Source organism: Anopheles cruzii, chromosome 2 (genome assembly GCF_943734635.1).
Source record: "Anopheles cruzii chromosome 2, idAnoCruzAS_RS32_06, whole genome shotgun sequence".
Lineage (NCBI taxonomy): Eukaryota > Metazoa > Arthropoda > Insecta > Diptera > Culicidae > Anopheles > Anopheles cruzii.
The window spans coordinates 23,579,414-23,604,674 of NC_069144.1; the positions used below are offsets into that span (position 1 = coordinate 23,579,414).

Genomic DNA, 25,261 nt, shown 5'->3' on the forward strand with positions numbered 1-25,261 from the left:
GAAATGAGGCGAATAACAAAATTCCTATATATTGTGAGTTGCGGCGACAAAAAAGTTTCGCCATTCGTACCAAATGCGGTCGCATACTAACTAAATGTCATCCATGTTTCCAATTCCCTTCAGAACCGAAGTCAATTTTTAGCAATAATTCGGATTAATAATGTGCGTTTTATTAAATATAAATTTAAAGGCAATTTTAAAGGCATTTTTGAAATAAAATCTATGATTAAAAAACTTGGACCGACTGTTTCACTTATTTGCAATGTTTATCGCGGTTCAGTTTAAAATAGTACGAGTACGTAATGATATCTACAGCAAACGATTATTACGCTCACTATCGGCATCGGAGCACAACAGTTTGTTATGCTCGTCTACTAGCCCATTAACATCCTCACGCACCGAATTGTAGTCGTTTTCCTGTAAATTATAAGAATAAAATTACCAGTTGTTCCAACTATCAGCGTCTCGTTACGAACCTCTTGCAGTTGGTCAACTGACTCCTGAAGCGTCTTATTATCCTTCATCAAATCGACCAGCTTGTCCTCGAGATGCGAAATCAGGCGGTAAGTCTCGTTACTTTTAAGGTTGTTCTTTATCTCCTGATTTCGTTTACGTGCTTCATCTATTACGTTATCAGTAACACGTTTTTTATCCTCCAGCTCCTGCAGAACGCCGGAAAGTTCGTTCATTTTTACGATCGCCTCCGAACGGGGAACTTCTAAGTTAGCATACTTTTGTATATTCTGCAATGTCTCGGATTCCTCCTGTCTGAGGGCACCAACTTGCTGAAGGGTGCGCTTTTCGAGTATTTGAAGCTGTTTCAGTTGAATGCCCAGCTTTTTGTACTCTTTTATGAGACCAGCGTGAGAGTTTAGATCGTTCTTCGATGTAAATTCGCTACCCACTAACTTGTCCTCGCCCAGACCGGCTATGTTGATTCCTTGCGATGTTATGCGCTCAATAGCGAACGTGATTTGATTCTTGAGTACTTCGATATCTGAAAAGACAGCAAACATTACCAAGGAATGAACAATGAACATTTCTCTGCATTCTGTTCGCACTTACTATGTTTTTCCTCTGCCATATTAGTGCTGAAACTGTCCATGAAACTCGACATAACATCGTCTCGTTTTTTAAGTTCCTTGTATTTGACGTGCCGCTCCGAGTTGCCTTCCTCGAGATCCTGTTCGATTTGCTGCAAAGTTTCCCTTTTCTCGTTCAGCTGGTCCTCGACGATTTTCTGCTGCTTTCCCATGCTGGCCAGTGCCTGGTTGTTTGAGCGCACCTCGCTGATCAGCTTTTCCCGTTCCTGTGCCGGCGAAAGACGGTTCGTTTCTTCGTCCGCCATTGCGTTTCGCTTCGCCATCAGTTCTTTCAACTTCGACTTCAACCGGTGGGCTTCCGAACGGCTCTGCGAGTTCATAATGAGCGTCGTCAGGCGTTCCTTTTGCTTTTCAAACTCTGTGATTTCGCTGTGGAAGATGGTGTTTTGTTTTTTCAGATTTTCCGACAGGGTTTGAAACGCGCGGTATTTGCGCTGATCATCCGCGGGCAGCGACATGATTATTTCGTTGATCTTGTTTTTCTCCTTTTCCGTGTCCGCTTCCAGCTCGCGGTTTTCGGCGTCCCTACGCTGAAACTGCCTGAAGATCTGCTCCAATTGGTGTTCCTGAATGTGCTCGTTTCGCTCCCGGAGGGCAACCGTTTCGTTTAGCAAGTGCTGCCTGGTCATGCCGGAACTACAATTGTCCAGCGCCAAATTCATGGACGTCAGAGTGGACTGAAGATTGGTCAGCTCCTTGGCCGCCTCTTTCACCTTGCCTTCATACAGCTTGCGTGCGGACCGTTCGCGATCGAGAAACTTTTTCTCCTTCAAAAGTTTGTCGGTTTCCTGTGTAATTTCCTGAATTTTGCTCTGCAGCATCGCCTGCCAGTATCGCTTATCCTTGATTTGCCGATTGCCGCTCGTAGATGTTCCGAGGCGACCGTACGAGGTGGATAAACCACTGATCCCATGCTGCGTAATTGGCCGCTCGGTCATCCGCTGAAATTGCGCAAAACAACAAAGAAAACGTCACCAAATCGGGTACTCCATTTACATTTCCAGGCTCTTACATTTCCTGCATATCCCAGAGCGGTTCCAATGCGATGCGATGTTGAAGTATTCGTCGCGAGACTGTTCGTCGTCAAACGACTGGCAGTTCCACCGCGCACGGCCGACGGAGGTCTAAAAATTATGCAAATTAAGTATCCTAAAACATCTGACTAGAAGTGCCAATTCAACACTAACTTCATGGCCGTTCTCGGTCTCACGACAGCAACAGAATCGTTGTTCCCACCGAAATAACCATTTTCTCCAGCACCACGCCGCGATGAAGGGCGATCAGAACGTGCCGACGAATTATTGTTGTGATCCTCCATCTAAATCCAGGGAATTTTGCCCGGAGCCCCGAAAATCTTCTCAACAACTACGCAAAACACTAAAAGTTTGGTAAGCTTCTGCAACGCATAGTTTTGATGTCGGTTTCCTAGGCAACGCAAATTTTAATATTTTTAATTTTCGCTGCGCCCTCTGTATTCGCGAACTCGAAGCTGCTTGACGTTTATCGAGCAGAGAAACGAGAGAGAGAGAGAGAGAGAGAGAGAGAGAGAGAGAGAGAGAGAGAGAGAGAGAGAAAAGAAAAATCTCGCTATGGTCAGTTTCGGTTAAGAAAGGTAAGGTTCAAAAGTCAGGTTTGCATTTAGTTAGCAACTCAGAAAGACAGAGAAAGAGTTACTTCATAAAAAAATTCAAGCGTGCGGTTGTGTTGTTTTGTTCGGCCTCTTATTTACCTCTTATTTTCGACGTACAAAACAGTAAGTACGTAAGTACAGACAAATGTATGAGTACAGTCAAATGTCCGGCTATCGGAGCGTCAAACCCCACGAAGCGGCTTGATAAGAGTAAACGGATAAAACACTGAAAGTTCTCAACATTTGTGTACGCTGTGTTTTGGTAAAAAAAACAATCGGCTTACGAATTATCACCAGTTTCGCGGCTGCGATGGCCGATTCGTGTGACAGTGAGTTTGGTTTTCGTGTCGGCCTGTCGTAGAACTTGCAGAACGATCATCATCCAGCTTTACTCCTGGGCATCCTCCTATTTTTACAAATGTTGTCATCACTTAAACCGTAATTCCCACTGCGGCCCCAGACAACTCTTCTTTCGCGGGCGGAGACCGCTTTGTCTCTGGGACCGCAGTAAATGTGGCGAGTGTCGGAAGTGGGTGTTAAAATTTCATTTCGGTGTTCCTCAGCGTCAGCGTGGGAAGTGTGGCAAGAAAGTTGATCAGGCGCAATGGCCATCGGTAGTGTGCGCATGCGGAGCACGCCGTTTGGTCCGATAGCTTCAGCATCAGTCGCGCGGGCCATTGGAACTTCTAACCAGCTGACTCCGAGATCGAGCGGTTCGGTGGATTAATAAACAATCGAAGAACCCCCGGGCGTTCCCATTTGCCTTCTCGTTTGCCAGGTAAGACGCCGTTTCTGAAGCCGCGTTCTTGGGCCACATCCGGAGAACCGTCGTCGTCCCACTGCTGCCAACCGCGGGCGGTAAGAGTCGGTTACACAGAAACCTGTTCGGCGGTGGTGCCGTGTGTCCAACCATATTCGCCCCACCCAAGTTCGTCGCTAAGCTCGGCATCTAACGATTCTTTTCGCAACTCGCCATTCCGTGCACACGGTGGTGTTTTCTGTTCTTTGTTTTCTTGGCTGGCGGCACCCCTGCGAAAAGGTGCCTAACGCAGCTGCCGATCCTGAGCAGGACTCCTGAAAGGATTTGAAGGGCGATGCGGATCCGACGAATCTTGGAAGTAAAAGTAACTCGCGAAAGATCTGTGCACACACACGCACACTGTCTAACACTGTGTGTGCGGGTCTGGCCAAGTGCCAAGTGGTTAAGGTGGCAAATTCCAGCCTTATCTTATCGTGGATATAAATTCTCCCAAAAAGATTGCTTTGCCAACCAGGTGCAGATATAGGTCTGGCCGAACAGGAATCGCCACTTAGGTGCTTCCTTTCTAAGCGATCATCAACCTTGAGCAGCCCACATGCAAAGCAGAGCGCGTCTTCAGGGCGCAGTTAGGGGGTTTGTGTATTGGCGTGCCTCTGTGTATTCCCGGCTATTTTTAGGATTCCATTTTCCTCGATCTCCAGCTGCCGGCGCACTCCATGTTCGGGTTCTTTCGGCGAAGTGGTTAATATGCGCCCAGAAATGCTGAAGTGTAAAGCAGCTTGAACACTTCACGCGCCTCCCTTTGAGCATAAAAACCTGTGTAAACTTCAAACACACACACACGGCCGCGTTGTTTCGCTTAAACAAATAACAGCAGCGCTAGGGATTCCGGAAGGGGTTGGGTCCGCGGAGAGGGATTGCGGTGTAATATGAAACCCGAAGTCCAGGAAGTTTGACCACCATCAGTTAGTATCTCGGTCACTCGAAGAAAGGACAGTACGATGGATTTGCCCGTGTAAAATGTCTCCCAAAACTGAACGTTCTTTTGTGTTTCAAATTTCATTCAACTCGCGGACGGTTACGCCAACGGATCGTTTGCCAGACGACCGTGCAGGGCAAAACGTGTGTGGTTGGTTAAAAATGAGAAACAGATGTTTTTCGTCTTCCAGCCCGCGAGGCTTCCAACAACAAGGGAGAGGCGCAAAAGCGAAACATTTTCGGAAGGCTGCGCAATTTTTGTGTTCCCTCTTTCTCGGGAAACCGGCCCAAAACCGCGTCTCACCAGCGCCGCCGCCGCCAATGAAAGGGAAAAGGGTCTCGTTTTCGCTCGTTGTTGAAGTTCCCTCGTCTTCCTTTTCAGCGGGGCACACGACGCGAGAGAAGGAACTCATAAATGTGTATACCGATCGGCTCTAGTTCGAAACGATCTTTCAGCATCTTACGTCCGTCCATCTGTCCTGACACATTTTTAAAGTGAAAACTCCATCAATCAGACGTTCTTGGTAAAAGAGCAGGCCATGAATTGGCTCAAGTTTTATGCAAAGATCAACCAAACGATCACCAGCACGAACAACGCCAATTTTTGGTCGTGTCGCGCAGGACGACGCATCTGGCAATTACGCGACGTCTTGTCAAAAGTGAAATCGAAACGCGATCGCCAGCGTTACGTGTGTGTGCGTTTGTGTAAGAGACCGTTGAAAAGGTGTGTAAAATGTCATGTGTCGTGTCGCATCGGAGAGTTAGTTTTCTTTCGTCGGAACTTGCTCGGTCGCAATTAATTTACGCTGTTTTTTTTGGGGCGAATCACGAGGATGCGCGCTCGAGGAGCAGCCAAATCGAGAGTGATGTTAATCGGTTTCGTTGATAGCTCGCTTGGCGATTACGTCAGCGCGCGGGCGCAGCGCACAATATCGGCCAATCGGTCAGACGGCCTCTCAGGCGCCGCGGGCTCTTCATCCGTGGAGCGGGCGAGGAAGTGATCTCTGTTGTTTGGCAAATGGCACGGCGCGCAAACTCCGGTTGATTTAATTTCGGCGTGTCCGAGAGAGAGAGAGAGAGAAAGTCGTTCGCGGCCTGTTGTGCTTCGATTCCACTTTCTGCATCCCGGCGAGAGAGCCCCGTGTGAAAGTGAATTCGTTCGTGTGCAGTGTGAATGTTGTGTAATATGCCGCGCGGGTTTTTGTAATTTATGCGCCCCGAAAGCGTGCCTCGTGACGCGTGTGGTGTGGCGCTGGTTTGTTGTTTTTGCTTCGCCCGACACAAAGTACAAGTGTGAAAGAAGAGACCGGCGGCCGGAAATAGTCGCAGCTTCACCAAGGGTTCGCCAACCATTCTCCATAACGCCCGCCAGGAATCGGCCACCAGCATCCTGAGCAGCCCCGGGCGGCGTCGTCGCCATCGTCGTAATATTCCCAGCAAAAGAAAGTGAAAGATCGAAGGTGAAATGAGAGGGTATCCCAACGTTTGAGCTAGCTCCCCTGCCCACCCTTGGAGGTTGATTTATGCGGCGTAACCCAATCGACACCACCACCGACCGCCGTTCCTGTGTGCGGTCGCGCTGCGTTATTGTTTCGCAAAACACACCCCCTCGATCAACTCCCTCAATCTCGCGCTTTGTTTGTTGCGCGGAAGAACAATCTGTGGGCACGGTGGGAACAACAGCGGAACAACGAGCAGTGCGGAACACTTATGTTTTCCTCTTTTTTGTGGAACATTATGCACCCAGCGGGCATTAATTGTTTATAGTTTTCTGATTTGTTTCAGTGATTTAACAGCCGCGCTGTGTTGTGATTTGTGAACTGTGTTTGTTGTGCGAATTCTTCCTAGCTACCCGTAACGAGATGCTGCCAGAGAGCAGCTTTTGAGCGGTGGAGTGGAGAGTGAGGACTAATTTGAGTGGTGAATTCTGGTTGCAGCGCCTAGAGCGCAGGGAGAAGTGTGCAGTACAAAAATGAACGGGCTCACGATGATGGATGAGAACGATGGCAACATTAAGAGTCCGATGCGGCGACTAGGATCGACGAGGAAGCTAAATCTCTTCAACAGTAAGTAACACTCTCCCTTTTGTGGTGATAGTATCGAACTAATTACATTAATTAACTGTCAAAAATGAGTACAAATGATCAATCGTGTCAGAATGAAAAGATGCTTACGCATCCAAATCATCAGACGACCCCGTTCGGTACGTTTCTACACTTCTTTCACTGGTTATCATCATCAATTTTAATCATGGTTGCGCTCGTAGCTGCAACTGGCGTACGACAGCACCAGTTAGTCACCACATGTTCCCAGCTTCGCCGGACCAGACTAGATTGAGAGCGTAGTCTGAAGTCATCATCTTAATACTAAAAGATGACACGGCTGTTGCCGTTCAGTTCAACAAAGTAACATGATTGTTGAACAACGGGAAAACTGTGAAAAATACCACATTTATTTGGAGACAAAATAGCGTTAATCTGACTACGGATCTGTAAAGAACAACAATTTCTGTCCTTTTCTCTCCATTATTTTTATTTTTGAAAGCGTTGATTTACGGTACACAAGTACCCATTTGTTCTATCCTATCCCCGAAATGAAGCCCCTAATCATTCCATTAAGTTGTGGCCATCGCTTAGTTGGTTCACATTACATCTGGTTTGGTCACTACAGGAAGCTAACGGATCGCACAGTGGTTGTTCTAGTCAATGAAATTAAATTGTTTCGATGCAACGAATTACACTAGCCCCCCCCTGGCGAAGGAGTGCACGGCGCACCCTAAGAGACAATTGGTAGGGTTTTTTTTCCAACTCCAGCGTGACTGGTTGTTGGCCCCTCAATGATACGCTTGTAACCTGGCAACAGTTTGAAAGCTGCGTTCCAAAACTGATTGGCCCGCTGCAGTGTTGCAACGCCAGTGCGATTTTGATCCTTTAAGTTACCCTGAATTTGGTTTTAGTTTGAACCCTCAAATGATTCTATGAGAGACAGATATCTCGGGTAAATGAAATGGGGTACTAATGGGTTCAGTAATGCTAATTACGTGCCTTGTCCGTCATTGCTTCCGCGAACAGGTGAGGTGTGTTTTCGTCTCACGAAGCTCTTGAAAGGCCGTAATTTTCATGACTGTGAAATGGCCTTCCTCCGGTGGGTATGGTTTCAAAACAGCAATTTTGTGTTTGCATAACACTGCAAAACACATAACTCTGGGAGTTCTTTGCCGACGATAGAGTGCGCGCTGATGAGTAATGGTTTTTGCACGAACTTCGCCGGGAAGTGAAACGTTCGCCCGTTCCAACATATATTTCTCGCATATTGGACAAGATTGGGAGGTTCGGTACACAAATTCCACGAAACCCCTTTTCCGAGTTACGAGAGAAAGATGGCTTTGTCAAGCAGAAAAAGGCCGCCGACGACATGCCGTTCCTCTTTGGTCCGCCCAGCGTCACCCGAATGTTTGATTGGGAAGAAGTTATGGTTATTAACGTTTATTGGATTGTTTATTTTAGTTCAGCAGAACAGCTGAATTCGCACATTCTTCCAAACTCTCCCGCCATCAACTTCGACAAATGCAAGGAAAACCATCTGAAGGGAAGCACAAAAGACATTTTGAAAGCCGCAAAAGATTTGTTGGTGTGCTGCGATCGTTACGGCGAATTTCGATAGGTTTCGAGTGACCGATCGTAACGCAACAAAATGAAGTTTCAATTTTCATTTCGATGCGGAAAAAACCCTTTTAAACAAACTCTCTCGTAGCTGTTGCGTTTCGTGGTTATCTTTGCAAGAAAGTAACGGAAAGCACCTGGAACTAAACGAAGCTCATGTTCACAGCGCAACGGACATTTTAAACTCAACTGCAATCAACTGTGGCAAACAGCAGTTTGCCACAGTTGAGTTTTGTGAGTTTCTGTATGCATGAGTGAGTGAAAGAGCGCATCACACGCACACCACAACGACACCAACATAAACAAATAATCGTTCGGATTCGTTTGTTTCACTGTGTTCGTGGTAGCGCAACTTCAAACAAAAACAAATCGCAGTTTCGCTTCATTCAAAAGCATCAGAGCATAAAACAGAAAGAGAAGACTTCTACGTTCGGCTGTGTGTGTGGCGCTGTGTTACATAATGTTAGTGAGAAGGGGGAACTCGTTGGGGAATCATTCAACGGGTAATGATGATGGTCGCCGAAGCCGAGATAAATGACGATGATGGCGCGATGATGAGAAGACCGAGCAGCTAATGTGTAACATCGCGCGATGGTGTGTATTGTTTGCGCGTGTGGTGCATTGTTTTTCTTTCATGCAGATTGCGGTTGCTTATTTTCCAATTTATTCAATTGAAGCGTCTCGCCTGCTTTTAGCTTCGTTAGTTATTCCATTTCGTGCCGCCGGTTTGTTGTCCGTTTTTTTACGATTACTTACTGCTTTATATTAATTTGTCTGTAACTTACCGGATTTATGCCATATCTATCAGTGTTTAATGGGTGTTTAACAATCCAATCTAACAATGTGTCACTAAGTACTGGTTGCATTTAAAGCTGGAATCGTTAAATGGGAAAAGCCGCGAGTTATTAGCCGCGAAGTCCATATGGTGAGCATATGAACCGCGCGCTGCTTGGTGTGAGTGCGTGGGGACTCACACTCCCTTGCTGGTGTTGGCCAATGCTCTCTGCAACTCTGCTCTGCTCAATGCTCAACTCCGCGGCTCTGCTACCCTTCGCTTAGATGCTCCTCTCCATTACGCAGCAAACAAGCGATACGAGACGTTTCGTCGCGGGACGTGTTCGTACGAAAGGTAGTTCACAAAACAAGGGCCTCATCAAATCGCTCGTTGTGCGGAACTCGATAAAAAATGGCGGTCTGCAAAGTCACGGTGGCCGATGTGCGGTGATGTGGACAATCGCGCGGTGTGGGTGCCCAAAGTGAAAGATAAACCAATCCGATTCCCGCCTGGTTATCTCGCCGTGACAACGATCAGAGAAGAGGCTCGGTGAAAGTCCGTCAAAGTTTAGCTGCTATGAGATGGTGCTGTGATGTGCTGCTGTGTATTCTGCACGAGAAAGAAGGAGCATGAAGAATGCAAAACAATTTTGTAACCATTGGAAGAATGTAGAAGAGTTGAACAAGAAGTGGGACAATAGGCGACATACAAATAGCGGAAGTGTGAGGCCATTGTTTGGGGCGATCTTTAGTGGTTGCCTAAACTATGTTCTGGAAAGATTTATGCAAACGCGGGAACACGTGTTGAAACCGCAATTCTTGACCTCGCGAAGACTCTATTGTTCATTCGAGACTTCGTGACCATGGCTAGAGTTCCTCCTCATCTATTCATGAAAATATACACATTTTAGCATGCTTCCCATGCTTAGTTTTCCACAACAACGGCTCCCGCTGGTGACACTGTGTGACTATAACACTATAAAGCATGCTAATTTCGGACACGGAACATCGATCGAGTTAGCTTTGTTCTCCTCCGTTCCGCGGTGCAATCGTGCTCGTCCTGCATCTCCATTCCGGCTCGAGCATCATCCTCTCGATGATGGGGGGGCTTAACTTTCATCTTCTTATTTCGCTTTCGCGCTCCCAGAAAAGGGTCTCCAGATGCTCCGACGGAATCGCTCTCACTCCTTTATGCTCCCTCTGTCTCTCTCTCTCTCTCGCTCACTGGCGGAAGCAATCATCGGTACCAGAAAACCATCTCCTCCGACAAGAGATCGGAGCACACGAGCGACCCAAGAGAACGATACAGAATAATGTGGTCGATTTTGCGTCCATAGCGGGTGTGACTCTGCGGACCAATCTTCGCCGATTCTGGCCGATGCTTTCGGGAGGACGTCGAAAAAGCAAATTGTTTTGGGCAAAGTGTGTTTGTGCAACAGTTTACAAATTTGTCTACAAAAGTGTACCACAAAAGCGCCCTCCATTCGTGTGACACGGAAGGGAGTGCGTGTTTGGGTGTTGCTTTGTTGGCCGATTTGGTCCGCTGGGGGACCACAATAATTTATGGTTTCATTGTCTTTCGTTTGTGCGTTTCTGTGCCCGCGGTGTGTGTGTGTGTGCACCGAATGCAACCGGATGTGAGCCCGAGGTCGCTTCTCTGTAGTGAATGGGTTAGAATAATGTTTATTTGTACCAAAGCGGGTGTAGGATGGTTCTTTTCCAAAAACGCGTCGGTGACGGATAAACAACTGGTTCGAAGCTGACCGAAGCAACGAAGAAAGCTAATCTTAGCACACAACAGCCCTCGGATAGGAGATTTTGCAGTGAACAGGAAATTGATATTGGGTCCAAAGTGTGCTGTTTCGGTGTGTTACAAACGCAGCCGCGCGAGAACAGGAGAGATGCAGCTTGCCTCTCAGCCCAATGAAACCCGGCTCAATTGTGATATTGCGCAGCTGTTTGTGATGTCTTTTTCTCAAAATAGAGCAAATGCAAGCACTGGAACCAACCAGGAGGGATGCTGAGCGCAGTGGAGAGCAGATAAAATCTTTGCAATCGAATGCTTGGCTCGAATATGGACACACGCTTCGTCCACAACAGAGTGGTGCTCCTTTTGCGGGATTAAATGCCGCAGAAAGTTTACAGAAAAAAAGTTGATTAATTTTGCATCGAATTTCAGCATTTTAAAGTAGTGAACAGGAAAAACCGTATAAATCCTCTTGTCAATTAAAAGAGCGAAACGAACGGGGTGGTAGCTGCGCAAAAGTAACAGTAGTGCGTCTTGTGGAGTGGTATCAAAAAGGTTCACGGTTGTGCTGGTTCGTCGTGACCATAATAAGTGGTCGAATCCGAACGGAAAGCGATAAAGAGACAGTAAAAGGTTATAACTTCCTTCTTTGGCCGGTTGTACCGGTGGGAAACGTGACATGGGCAACCAATGGGTGGTGTCAGCGGCAGAGAGCAGCAACCAGGCTGCAAACAAGTCGCAGTAGCCTCCGATGGTAGTTGTTTCTTCATTAAATTCCCGCGATCCCAGCAAGCAAAGAACGAACACCAGGATGCACAGAGTCGGGAAAACCGGAAAACATCAGCGCGCTCACTATGTGTTTAACATTCAGTGATTTTACTTTCCTGTGGATGCGGATGTTGCGAATAGAGGAGCAGGCGCGCTGGTTCCGCTGTTCCGTCAACCTGCTGCTGCCCCGGGACTGATGCCGGTTGTACCAAGTCGAATGCGTCACCACGACGATCCACGATATGTGGAGCATAAGTAACGTGCTAGCCATAAGCAGTTTTCTTTAGGCTCTGGGACACTTCTTGTGTGTGCTTTCTTTTGTAGCTTACTGCATTATGGGCACTCATGCAACGTATAGAAAACCATTGGATTTTTGTATGCTGGAGTGCTTGACGGCGCGATCTTCTTTAGGTTGAAGATTGATGAACCCACAGTGATCATTACCTCATTAATGTGAAACCGGGCTCACAACCGGGGGAATGTGCAGAAGTTTGATTAGGAATTGGCCCTAATGTTGTTTACCAGCATAAATCAAATTTGAAACCGAATTCACTTCGACCGACAGATGAATATTACGCGTGATGGACGTTGAAGGCGTGCCTTTGCCATGTTATAATTCCCCGCTCATCAAGGAAAAAAATCCTCTTGGATTTATTTTTCACCGATTCACTAGTCACGCGTGATTGGCCACCAATCAACGAGCCTCGGTGAGAAAGTTGAGCCGAATAGGAATTTTCGCCAGGAATAGGAATGTTATGCCGCGCCGTTTCGTGGGATCCAATGGTGGAACCCGATCGGTCGATAGTATCTGCTTACACACTATCAATTGGCCAAGATAGCGTGATGAAGCAGAATAATAATTTTTTGCCGTCCGGTGAGAGTAACATTTCTCCCGTGCACCAACTGTGACGATATACGATACCGCGCCGCTATACGATTGGAATATAAAGTAATCTCTAACTCGTTCGATCGATCCAAGATACTTGACACAGGTATCCGTCTAGCAGGGATCCGTCAGGGATCGATTTTTCAGTAATTTTATACGACGCGAATCGAACATGATCAGCCAGCCACTCTTATACGGATCGGCTTGATCAACTGACTGCAAGAATAATTGGCCCTATGGCAACAAACCCCGCAAAACCTATTAAAAGAAACGGTTTTGGGTCACTTCGGTGATGCAATCCACTTTCTTGAAGATTGGCACAACGATACCGGTCGAGCGATTGCTTGTCAGTCGACTTCCACAAATCTGGCTTCCTATGTTAGAAACCGGAAATGTTCCAACCCACACGCTGTTGTCCTGGTAGTTACATAATTTTAGGTGTTGTTCACGGTGTGTTCGGATGCAGTTGCCGTTTCTGTTTTGGGATTCAATCATTTCAGTGTGGATAGTCCGGATACTCGCCTATCGCCTAGTCGCCTTGCCTAATCATTTCGATACTAATTGGATTTGAGCCTAACTAGACACAAGAAAAGAGCTCACGCTCGTTGTGAAGATTGAGCATATTTGGAGTAACAATCACACCCTAAAGAAAGTAAAAAGAAACTAAGATAAGGGAATAAAATAAATTGCCCCCCCCGGAAAGCACAATGGAAGGGTTCGAACACAGGGCCAGTGAAACAACAAACATCTGGTCGGTCCCCTCCACTATCGTCGTCGTGGGCCGCGCAAGGTGCAGCGGAGCCGATTGACGCGAAGCGAAATGCTCCGCCAAGGCAGCGCCGAAGAGACAGATAAGGAACCGTGACTCCTTTTTATTAGTTTCTTCCATTACTAAGATGGGAAACTGGCAGCAAAATGCCATGCCTGGTCCTCGCCTGGCCGTGCTCTGCCCTCCAACTCGAGTAGGAATTGGATAGTAATGCTTTGTTGAAGCTTTGATTTTTCTTATTCAGCTGGAAATTGCGCGCCATTCCTGCTTCCTATTATTTGTTGAGTTGTAACGGACAGAAAGAGAAAGACAGAGAGAGCGAGAGAAAAAGTTGAACTTTCACTTTCACAGCTGAAAAACATGATTGTAAAATGGGGCCGGATGCTGCTCGATTGACTTGGAGAACTGTCCCTCATGTTGGTTTGGTCGGTGGCTTTGCCGATAGTTGGAAGCGCAAATCAACACACACTAGCTTCGCGGGATGGTGTCTATTGACATCGTAACATGAGAAATGGTCTACATGATGAAATTCACTTTAAGTGACCTCCCTGCTGATGATGGTGATCTAATGAGTCTGTCATAAATCAACTCTCATGCATGCTCTTTTTCTCATGAATGAAATGTTTTCTACACGATTCGATTTGAATGCCTGGATCCCTTCTGCCTGCCATGTTTTGTCAACAGTATAATCAACATTGACCGTTTTAAGTGATAAGAACAATGATGAATTGACCGACCGACTCAAGTATATTACACTCGGTCATATTGAGAACCATCATGTAATCTTTGCGGTGTGTAAAGGTCACGCCTCTATCTAAACAGAACATCGGCCGATGATACTGCTAAGAGACAGCGTCTACCAAAAGTATTTGAACCATCGAGGGCAGTGATAATAGAACTCCTGGCTTGACCAAGTCACTTCAAACAAAAAGCCGAAAGTACGGTTCACCATAAAACCATGAACCTTTAAACCATAAACCAGATCTTTCTTCGATTTAACATAGACTCGTTTCAAGTTGGATTGCACATTGAAGTTGAAACGGTTTCTTGACTGAAAACTTGTGACCCCAGAGGTGTTTGTTCATTCTATTCGAACTAGTTACCCCATGTGAATGCCCCATAATCTCCTGTATTAACTCATCCGAGGCATTGAAAAGTGCCGGTGATTGAAGTTTATGGAAACTAAACATGTCGTTACACTGTCGGCAAAATATGTGATAAAGTTTCCCTAATCATTCGTTTGTTCGAAAAGAACAGTGAAAGCTACGAAGACGACGACGACGAACAGCGCAGGATAATTTAATCGTTGAACATATTCGAAGGCCTGTCCGCGAGAAGGCCTATAAAGTTGTGTGCTTGCCGCCATTATAGTAGTGGCCATTAACAAGTGAATGCGAAATGTTTCAATGCATAATTCAGCAACGCAACGGATGGATCCATCAACCCAGCCCCGAGTTCCGGGATGTGTTTCCAGGTAATATTTAGCATCGTATGCCAGTTTTATTTATCACAAAAATGTAACAAGACATTGTGAATCGTTCCAAAGAGATGCGTGGTCTATCAAGACCGCGCCTTATATTGGGTTGAAGACCAAATGTAGATGACAGATCGGTGGTACAACGCTTGGTCGTGCGTGGTTATTTATTTTGAACGACGAAAAAGAAACCAATTGTCCATTGGCACATTTTGAAAAAAAAAAGTTTTAATGTCACTCATTAAGCACACGAATGGCTCCGTTCAGCATACATTAAACCGCGTTTTTATGTGATCTTTTGCCTATGAGAATGGTGAATGCAAAAGCGAGCGTACTGTTGTGAGATTCGTACACGGTTTACATATGCAAAACACGATCCGAGGACTAGACAATCAACGACACGGCTGAATAATGAGTTGAACCACAAACAGTATGAGTAAAAACCGGAAAAAGTCGGACAGCTGCGTTGTTTCGGTTCATGGTCTCGCGGCTTTCTCGCTACTGTTTTTTCCCTTGACTAAAGCTGCAGAAATGCCCAAAGCGAAACTGTTAAGTTCCCCTCAATTTCTCTACATTTCAGCTACCGACGGTTTTTGGTATTTTTTAAATAATAGATATTATTTAATTCGGTTCACCAACATGAAGGAACATCATGTAATAGAAATAATAAGATGCTTCATCCCTGAGTGTAAGGCATATGAATAACATTAATCTCGGAAACTTTATCTTCAACATGCCATTGTGGACAGTTCTGAGTTCCCCGCGAACTTTGAATTTGAATTTATTCTGAAATTTTGAAACATTGACCTCTGAAGATGAGTTTCAACGGAAAAGTTGGTCCCTTAGCAAAGCCATGGGAGTAAAATATCTGTGTTGCAGTCATGTCCGTGCCCGTGTGGCATTCGGTGCGGAAGGCTGTATTGTATGTGTCTCACTTTGAGCAATCACCCCAAAAATTAATGTCCGCTCTTCCACATCAGATCCCACTAGTAAAGTCTCCATTTTAATCCATGGGCAAGAACCTTTGGAACCCCTGGCCCGGGTGTGGCCGTAGCGAAAGGGAGCAGCATTTTCGAAACATAGGGGAAGACACATCCCGTCCTTAGTCACACTGTATTGCATACGGTGCGTTGCAGGAAACTGTAGATCAAATAGGGCGGCACGGCTCTAGACGCCTACGCACACATGATTTCCGAACCACAGAAGACCAACCATCGGCACAGATGAGTCATCCGGCGAGAGAAGAGGGCCCGTGGTTCCAAATAAACGGAAGCAATTTGTTTGTGACGCTTGCGAGGCGGCGGCATATACGGCTGCGGGATCAATGTTTGTTTCGATGTTGGCTCGGGAAAAGAAATGGAAGACACCCGCCTTTTGCGGAGCGGACCACCGGACGATACATAATACCCCGGTGCGCCCACCTCACGACCTCAACCGACCACCGATGGGCCGTAAAAGCAGTAAATGCACCAGCCATAACGAGCTTGAACGTGTTAAATGTGTGCAATCCAACGGCGTGTCCGATTGTTTTGGATGTTCACAGTCGTGCGCGACTCACGGTTTTTTTCTTTTCCGCCTTGCTGCGGATGTGACTTAATTCTGGAAGTAAATAATAGAGGAAGGAACGGAAGTGACCGTTATATTTACCATCCTGGGGTTCACTAGCGGTGTTTGGTATATAACTACGCTACCTTTCTTCTTTGCACTAAATGATGTTTTAAAATGATGTCCATTTTGTGTGACATTTGCTTCATTTGTTCGTGTAACATAATAAAAATAGAAATACCGTTTCGTTAAATCCGTGGTGGCTGTGGGACTTCCAGTGTGCGAGATAGCCGAAAGTATGCCCGCATATGTGTACTTCGCTCCGTCTGTAGGTGATCGGCAATAGATCACTCCTGGCGTAACACGAGCAGCAACTCTGTTTGTGCACGTCATGTTTAGTCTGTTATTTTCGGCCCACACTTGAAGAAAACTGGGCCAATTGGCAGACATCGTCACGAGACACGTGCGTTCTAGTGTGTGGAAGTATAGCATAACTGAGTTGTGAGAAGTTGTACTGAGAAGCGAGAAGCGAATCAAAACCGTTTCAGTCCGTCATCGCTGATTCTGAGTAAAAGTCGCTGGGGTCGTCTGGCGTATGGACACATATGGTTCCAGTGTCTTCATTCAATTTACAAGTCATTAACGTTCTCTTTCTTGCATGATCCTTCTTTCGCCAGACATTCGACAGCAGCTCAATGAACAGCTCAAGTTTCTCGATGTGCGCATGGAAGCGCAGATCGCGTTGGTGCAAGAGCTGCAAGATTTCTTCCGGCGGCGCGGCGAAGTGGAGCTCGATTACAGCAAAAGTTTGGACAAACTAACCAAGAGCCTGCAACTGCGCCACAAGGAGCAGCGACAAAAGTGAGTCCTACGATTGCGCTTATCGTGTAATAGTGGGCCGTAAAATGTTCTTCTATTTCCCCACTACCTTTCTTCGCAGACGGGAGCAATGGCCCATGTTCTCATCGTACTCCTGCTGGCAGCAGCTGATCAACCAGACCAAGTCTCTGTCGCGGGACCACGCGGCAATGTCGGAAATATATTCCACGCACCTTGTGGCCCGCCTGCAAACGGTGTGGGACGATGTTCAGCGAATTTACAGAAAGGTTAGTGACTGGCTGCATTTTGTCGGAGGTAAACGACGTTTGACTTGATAATTAATTGTCGGGGTCCCCCGCACGTCCCTCACCATTCCGCAGTGCCGTGAGATCGGGTTCGAAACGCATGTCGAGATATTACGAATTCTGCAGGAGCTGCATACCAATATGAAAACATACCACACCCTTCAGACGGATGCGAAGGAAGCGGAGAAGAAACTGCGTGCGGCCGAAAACCAGCGCATGAAACTGCAGCAGACCGTCCCGAAGGAGAAGCTGGAACGGAGCAAAAAGTATCGACTGATTGAGAAGGAGGTGCTGAAGCGCAAAAATAAGTACAGCGACGCAAGACTGAAGGCACTGAAGGCGAAGAACGAGTATCAGCTGTGTCTCGAGGCCTCCAACACAACGATTCACAAATATTTTGTCGAGGACCTGAGCGATCTTATCGATGTAAGTTGAATCGCCCACTAATCGCTCCCCGCACCGCACTGATTTGATCGTCTTTCTTTTTGTAGTGTATGGATCTGGGCTTTCACTCGGTAGTTTCGCGGGCACTACTCATCCACGTATCGGCCGACCAGGGACGTTGCAGGGCCGTGTTGCACAATGCCGAAACCCTGTCGCACATTGTCAACTCTATGGACAGTCGGGCGGACAAACAGAAGTTTCTGGAGCAGCACAGTGCCGCCTTCATGATACCGAAACGACTCGAGTTCCAAGGCCAGGAAGAGGATGTCGAGCCCGAACTGCAGAAGGCGCTGCACCAGGAGATGGAATCTCGCTTGCAGCAACTGGAGCAGCGTGTCAACAACTTGCGCATGGAGTCGGAAGAAATCTGGAAAACGTTGGAAACGGCCGAAATCAATCTATTGGACATTCTCAACACCAAGGACTATGATTGCACTGGTGCCTTCGGTGACGGTGCAGTTGCATTCCAAAAGGCCGAAAATGTTTCCGTCAAGTTGCGATCCGATAAGAACGAAATCGAGGAGTTCTACATTACGGTACACAACCGGACTCGTCACCCCAGCGGTTGGTGGTATTTTCTAATTGCATATGTTTCGTTTCGTACAGAAAATCAGAGAATATATTCTGGCCACATCACGAATAGCGAGACTGGACTCGAAGGCCGAATATCTGCGCAACGCGCTGGCGAAGGATTCAGCCATCAAAACGGACACGCTCGTCAAATCGAACGTCCCCAAGCGGAAGCGTATTGGGCGTATGAACAAATCGGGCCGACCGAAACTATTTGGCGGTTCACTCGAAGAGTATCTCGAAGTATCCGGGGAAGAAATACCGCTCATTCTACGAAGCTGCATAAGAGTCATCAATCTCTACGGTAAGGGCACACACACACATTTATATGGGATTAAACTGGGTGCATATTCGGTCACATTAAAAGCAACTTTTGTTGGCGCTTTACCAACGTGTCTTTGCAGGATTGCATCACCAAGGCATATTCAGGGTGTCAGGATCTCAAGTAGAAATAAGTAACTTTAGAGAAGCATTCGAACGCGGTGACGATCCGCTGGCCGATATGACTGACGCGTCCGATATCAATTCCGTGGCCGGTGTGCTGAAGCTCTACTTGCGAGAGCTACGAGAACCGCTGTTTCCATTGATATACTTTGACCATTTCGTACAGCTGGCACGTAAGTGTTACAAACAGTGTATTCCATGGTTCGTCTAGAGTTTCATATGTGTACTTGATGTTTTTTTGCCAGAACTGGACTCCAAACACGACATAGTATCGGGAATACGAAAGTTCTTCCAAAGTCTACCAAAGTCCGTTGTCGTGGTTATTAGGTACCTGTTCGCATTTTTGAACCAGTAAGTATCGGGATCCAGTGTTCCGTAGTTGATGAGTAGAAGGTATGATGCTGAAAGAATTTTCTCGCTTCCTGATCTACCCTAGTCTCTCGGAATATTCCGACGAAAATATGATGGATGCGTACAATCTGGCGATTTGTTTCGGACCAACGCTAATGCCTGCACCCGAGGACAAGGATCAGGTGCAGTATCAGAATCAGGTGAATGAACTGATCAAAAACATAATCGTACACCACGCGGAGCTCTTTCCAAAGGACCTGGCCGGAATGCATTACGAAAAGTTTATCACATCCGAAGCGTTTGAAGATATGTGAGTATTATTTTGTTTAAAATAGGCATCTTGATCTCTTCCTTGTGACGGGTTTCTAATTTATCCTGCGTAATTTCTAGCGATGTTGGTGAATCGCCTACCGAGCAAGTTTCTGAGGATCTAGACTCGGAAGTTTATCCATCCGAGGATGAGTCGGACACTTTTGAAGCAATTGTCCAGTTCGATTTCAATGCCCGATCCGAACGCGAGTTATCGTTACGCAAAGGAGATACTGTGATACTATACAATCAGGTTCGTACCGGAAGGGGAAAACTAAACTCTGGCCACGTTTATTTTCATACATTAATGTACTTGCCAACAGGTTTCCAATGATTGGTGGCGTGGTGCTGTCAAGGGTAAAACTGGACTAATTCCCGATAAATACATATCGCTTAAAATCAAGTACGTAACACTCTTTTACTGTTTTGTTGTAGAAACAGTTATTCCCCTTTCCTGTGTTTCCTGTTCCTGCTACGGCATTATTGATTCACGGAAATCATTATTTCGATTCTCTATGTTAACCTTTCCAGAGATGAAGATCGCGACAAGAGCGAGCATTTGAAATCATCCAGCTCCGAAGAATCCGTTCGAAAGCGTCGTCCCAGTGGAAACATTTCGCTCAACAGCCAGCTTTCGATCTGCACACAGAACTCCAACACACTTTCAAACATCACGAGCGGAAGCGATTACACGGCATCAACCATAAGTGCTACAATAGCTCCCGGAGGTGGTTCGGGTTCCGCCGGTGAAGGCGGCATCGGTCCATCGGGAAGCAATTGTGGAGGATCTGCGGGTGCACTACTGTTGAGTGGTCCATTGGCGTCACCGGGGCATCCTCAGCATCAGAGCGTGCAGCATCCCTCACAGGCAACCACGGTAAACCATCCACCGAAACAGATGCCACAAGTGAGCACAGCCGTCACCCATCAACCACCTTTACCGGCGGCAACACACCACACGTTACCGGTGATTGGCGACAAGCTGGGAACCGACCTGAAGGACGTCGATTACATCCACTACGATAGTGTTGATCATTTGAAAACGTCGGCATACAGCTACCACGATGAACCGCACTCTTTTGAAAACTCTTTCGAGTTCGTCGAGGACATGAATCATTTCACATACGAGGTATTGGAGACAACCGTTTAACATTCGTGTATTTTCGTGTATTGTCGATGCTTTTTCTTTGTGACCGTTGTACGCTAGTTTTGTTCATCATTCATGCCTTACGTGTGTGCTGCGAATGCTATCATACCCTGTGTGCGAATGCGAAAGTGAAAAGTGGCATCACTTTCGTACATTAAAACAGCTTTGGCAAAAGGACGTGTGTTTATTTGTGCAGCGCAAAGACTGCCAAGTGAGCCGCTTTCAATCAATCAATTTTTTTTCGATTTTATTTTATTACTCTGTTCGCCAGTAGCAAATTTTTCTCGTTTTGCTATAACCTCATTGGTTTGTAGCAAAGCCTTGCTTGCATAGAACAAACATAATTTTAAGTTGGCTTTGTTCGCTTATAAGATGCATGTGAATGTTCTTTGTTTTTAGTTTTTTGTCTTTCTCGTTTGTGTGCACCATCGCCAAAGGTGTGCCGTTCGTAGTGTGTAAGAAATTGAAACTTCAGTAGCTATGTCGTCCTTTCAAGCTAAGGTGTAAAGTCCTTCCTACTTTTCCTGGTTCACTGTTTTTCTGCAGCTTCTTCCTGATTCTCGACATGATGAAATCTATCTTTTAGATGTATAGTATAGAACACATAAGTTAAGAACAGTAATTGAGGAAGTTGGTCTAGTAGCATAGCCACCACCATGGCTACTTGGGTAGCATAGCAACGGTTGACTATTTGTATGATAGTGTCAAAACGATGTAAGGTATCGACTAGAGTGGTGTGACATTTTCATTTGCAAAACACGTTTAACAAGAGACGTCAACCATCAGAAGCTCGACCACAATGTTTCTGCCGTTTATTATCACTATCATCATCGAAGCGAAAGGTATTCTTTCTTGGTAACGATTAGAATCAACAAAAATGACAAAAATAAGAAAACAAATCAGGTCATATTAGATATGACACGAAACAAGTGAAGACAATTTTCGCATAGGATTGCTTCACAATCTGCTAGGAATTACACTAATACCCTAAGCGAGTCGAGTATAGAATGGACTACATTTAAGATCATAATTTTGCTCATAAAGTTACATGAACAAATATATTATCGTGCTTTTTCCTTTAACGTGCAGTTCACTCAAAGTAACTTTGCCAAGAATTGAGCCCCGTAGTAATTTTCTAAACAGAAACTTAACAGATGGTTTGTTTGGTTCTTTGATTGTTCAGTATTTGCTACTTGCGTGTCAGTTTTTTGGTTTCAATTTTATTTTCCATTCGTTATCCGTATTGATGTTATTTGTGAATCCATAAAATTATGGTAGGTACGAGCAGTTGTAACCCGTTTGTTAGGTGAGTGCACGTCCGCGTAAGTTGTATATTCTTTTTTCTATGTTTTTTTGAATTTTCATAGTTTATTAGACTAGATTACTACTAATTTCCAGACTATTTTCTTCGATATGATTTTACATTAAAATTTTTTGTTCAACGCTGATTTACTTAAATTACATAGATTAATTCCACTATCGGCAATGTTACATTTCTTCAAATTTATACTAATGACGCATTGTCTATATGTTTATTTATTTATTTGTTTGTTTAAGTCAACGGGCCGACATAGCCTAGTTGTTGTACGTAATTGTCTACGTAACATTTGGTAGTGGACAATGTAATATTGGTACTAACGAATTAAAGGCGTGATTTTATGACTCCCGATTTCGTTCACAGCTAAACAAATCCAAAAATGTACTCTATTTAATAATTTTTCACCATCATCCAGCATAACATCCAAACATTATCACACGTTTTTATGAAGTAGATGCCATTGAATGCTTTCATAAAATTCGAACGTCAAAAAATCGTTTTTGCATCTATTTCTACACATCTTAGAAAATACTGATTAGTGTTGATCAATTTCAGACACAGAAGCCAGCGGAACCGATATATGCCGAGCCCACAAAAATCACTATCAACCGTGAGAAAACGTCGGCGAGCGACACGGATACTAGCAGCAACACTAACGACGATGACACCGACAGTGTGGAGCTGCGTCCGAGGCTTGGTGGCATGGGTGACCCTTCGGAACATAGCAAATCAACGCTGGGGTTGAACCGTCGAAGCGAAACGACTCTTTCCGCTCCGAAACCGACTGGCAGTAGTGAAGCGGAACAATCGAAACCATCTGGTTCCGAGGAGCATTTCGAACCACCGAAACCGGCAAGAAAGTATCATTCGAAAAGCTTTAGCTTATCTGAAAACAAGCTCTCGTTGGCGATTGGTGGAGTAGGTATGAGCGGAACGACCGGGAACGTGTTTCAGCACAATCGGGATCTGTGGCAGAAACGTGCGACACAGAGCTCCTATCAGAACTTGACGACATCGCGCATCTTGAGCCGAAATCGTATTGCCCCCGATCTGGTGATGGACCTTCCACCGTCGGCCATCGGTAAAGAGGAGGCCATACGTGTTTCGCGCGAGTCGCTCGATGCGGAACTGGAGGATATGACATCGGCGGAACGCTTCGCGGCCCAAAACCAGTGCACGCTGAAGAAAAACGAGCGTTTTTCGAACGAATCACCCGTGTACGAAAATAACACGGCCAAGAAAGAGGTTAAACTGGACGCGAAAGACTCGTCGGCGGTTGTGGAGAAGCCGAAAGTGGAGGTGAAACCACAGGATATCAGTATTAAGAGTTCCTGCGAGACATCTGTTGCTGTTAGCATGAGCGTAGACAATTCGAAGATTATCGAGCCCTGCCCGAGTAACGAGCCCACTGGCCCAGGAGTAAATATAATCACTTCTTCGATTGCACCTACTGTTACCCTGGAAGAGACCCCGGAAGGACCGGCGTCTTCGATCGTGGCATCAGCTAGCGGTACCGATCTGGTCGGTGCCGCCGTACCCGTGAAAGAACTGAGCAAAAGTCCCATTCCAGCGCGAAATACCCAGAAGTTTGTTTCGCAGTTTGCCGATCTGCATCTCACCGGAGGTTGTCTGATGAAGACCAGCGAGGGAACATCGGCGGCTGGAGTTGCGTCACTTACGCAGGAGCAGCAGGCAAAGAATCTGAGTTCGTTCAAACCGCAGGTTAAGTTTAAACCACAAATTTTGAAGAAACCCCAAGTGTTGCCTCCACAAACCCCGGAGATGCAGCGTCGCAATGCTGACTAGAAGTGGGTTTTGTTCTCTCGCTCGAACACGTTTAACATGTAAAAGCGTCTGGCAGTGACGAGAACAACAACAACAACAACCACTAGAGGTCCAGCGTAGCAATGGGGCCTATTAGGCGACGACGCGGAAGAAAAGAACACGTTTTAAACAGGGACTTGGTGGGAACGGGATCTCAATCAAGCATACAGCGAAAGCAGAGTGCACTCGAAGTGACATATACTTGAACGAAGTTTACAAAATTTATACATTAACATCAAATTGGAACAATTAGTCATACGATGATGGTGCCGGATCGATATGATCGCGGGAAGTGTTTAGTTCTCCGTAAGCCACAGTGGCGGTGCCTAGTAACGTCCATTCGAATATCTAATCGATTTGCGTATGCGGTGTTCGGTAAGGGGAAGAGGAAGAAAGCATGATTGGGATTTTAGTACTACGATCAAAGACGTGCGATCAAAACACCAATATTGCGAGTACGCACATACATACTTCCAAAACTACACAGTAATAAAATACCACACAATTTAACGACTCAGCCTAGACCGACGCAATACACATCGCCCGTGATCAGGCCAACCAAATGAACCCACACCAACACTAAAATCCGTATTCCGTAGTGTAGCGTAGTAAAGTAGAGAGAAAGGATTAGAGAGCTGATGTTTAGTAGAAGACTGTAGGCTGCGTAAAAGTAAAACATTGCAGCAGAAAGCCATAATTTCCTGCGTACCACGTTTCTGGTGTCTGTGCTCACGTCGGACTCCCAGTGTAGTATACGAAGCAACGAAACTGAAACGTTTGAAATTCTGATAGTTTGTTATAGTTCATAAAACAAAACATCGGGGAAAGTTTTATTTTCTCGACCACTCGGACTGTGTTCTAACGGTACCGAATTTCGTTCGCCAATCCAGTGTATTCCGAAACCTGTTTCTTTCTCCCGGCATTGGGTTGGTTTCAGAACTTAGCATAAAACCCGCAACGGTGCTAACAGTAAATCCTTTGACTGATATGCGCAAGAATTTATTGCACCAACGATGAGCAAAGCGTTTGATAAGCAACAACGGTGGCAACCAAGGAATGCGAAATATTTACATTGCTGTACCCGCATTAACGAATGAGCAACCGGCACAGTGACGCGAAGCGATAATAGTAGTAAAACCAGTAGAAGTGAATCAAATCGCAACTGGCCTCTGAACATGGACTGAATGAATGGCGCCTTTAGCTCGGACTAGTATGGATTCGAACTGCGTGGTTCATTTGATATTATGTTTTAACCTACATCTGGTCGAGCTACGGATTTGCGTGTCTCGAGTTGCGACCTGTGTGCAGTTTTTAACGATTTTTTTTTGTAAAAGATTATTTTAAAATTTAAGACGCTCATAAACACATGCCAAAAGCACCGTGTAAATCAAAACCAATATCATCGACCCCATAAAAACCATCGTCTAGTTCTTATCCCTACATGCACCACGATGCTTTTCATTCCGGAGATACAGAGGAAATTATAGGACAAGGGCAGAGGAAATGCTAGATGATTTCAAATCATAAACCCCTAACAATACGCCACTAATACTATCTTCCTCTCTTTAGGCATCCAAGCAAATGGAACTAATGTATAGTATTTCTAACCTGTTAGAATACCCTATTCATAATCT

At 45.8% G+C, this 25,261-nt stretch overlaps 2 protein-coding genes across 2 annotated transcripts; one reads left to right on the forward strand and one right to left on the reverse strand.

Annotated features, from left to right (window-relative positions):
- Positions 1–309: 309 nt before the first annotated feature.
- LOC128268384 (intraflagellar transport protein 74 homolog) lies at positions 310–2,421 on the reverse strand. The gene is made up of 5 exons (XM_053005456.1): positions 2,291–2,421; positions 2,116–2,227; positions 1,066–2,044; positions 477–997; positions 310–417 (listed from the first exon to the last, which is right to left on the reverse strand). The coding sequence occupies exons 1-5, from the start codon at positions 2,419–2,421 to the stop codon at positions 310–312; spliced, it is 1,851 nt and encodes a 616-aa protein (XP_052861416.1).
- A 4,022-nt stretch (positions 2,422–6,443) lies between these two features.
- On the forward strand, positions 6,444–23,609 carry LOC128277500 (SLIT-ROBO Rho GTPase-activating protein 1-like). Its single transcript, XM_053015963.1, has 13 exons — positions 6,444–6,537; positions 16,774–16,957; positions 17,037–17,202; positions 17,296–17,646; positions 17,712–18,200; positions 18,271–18,538; positions 18,639–18,851; positions 18,924–19,029; positions 19,115–19,339; positions 19,420–19,591; positions 19,662–19,741; positions 19,870–20,467; positions 22,359–23,609. Exons 1-13 carry the CDS (start codon positions 6,444–6,446, stop codon positions 23,607–23,609), a joined length of 4,197 nt encoding a protein of 1,398 aa, XP_052871923.1.
- The last annotated feature ends 1,652 nt before the right edge of the window (positions 23,610–25,261 follow it).

Coding starts and splice junctions, on each gene's coding strand:
- LOC128268384 (XM_053005456.1), bottom strand. CDS start 2,421: ATGGAGGATCACAACAATAATTCGTCGGCACGTTCTGATCGCCCTTCA. Junction 2,228..2,290: donor AGACCGAGAACGGCCATGAA/GTTAGTGTTGAA, acceptor CATAATTTTTAG/ACCTCCGTCGGCCGTGCGCG. Junction 2,045..2,115: donor CTCTGGGATATGCAGGAAAT/GTAAGAGCCTGG, acceptor GCGCAATTTCAG/CGGATGACCGAGCGGCCAAT.
- LOC128277500 (XM_053015963.1), top strand. CDS start 6,444: ATGAACGGGCTCACGATGATGGATGAGAACGATGGCAACATTAAGAGT. Junction 18,539..18,638: donor AAGAGTCATCAATCTCTACG/GTAAGGGCACAC, acceptor GTGTCTTTGCAG/GATTGCATCACCAAGGCATA. Junction 20,468..22,358: donor TGAATCATTTCACATACGAG/GTATTGGAGACA, acceptor GATCAATTTCAG/ACACAGAAGCCAGCGGAACC.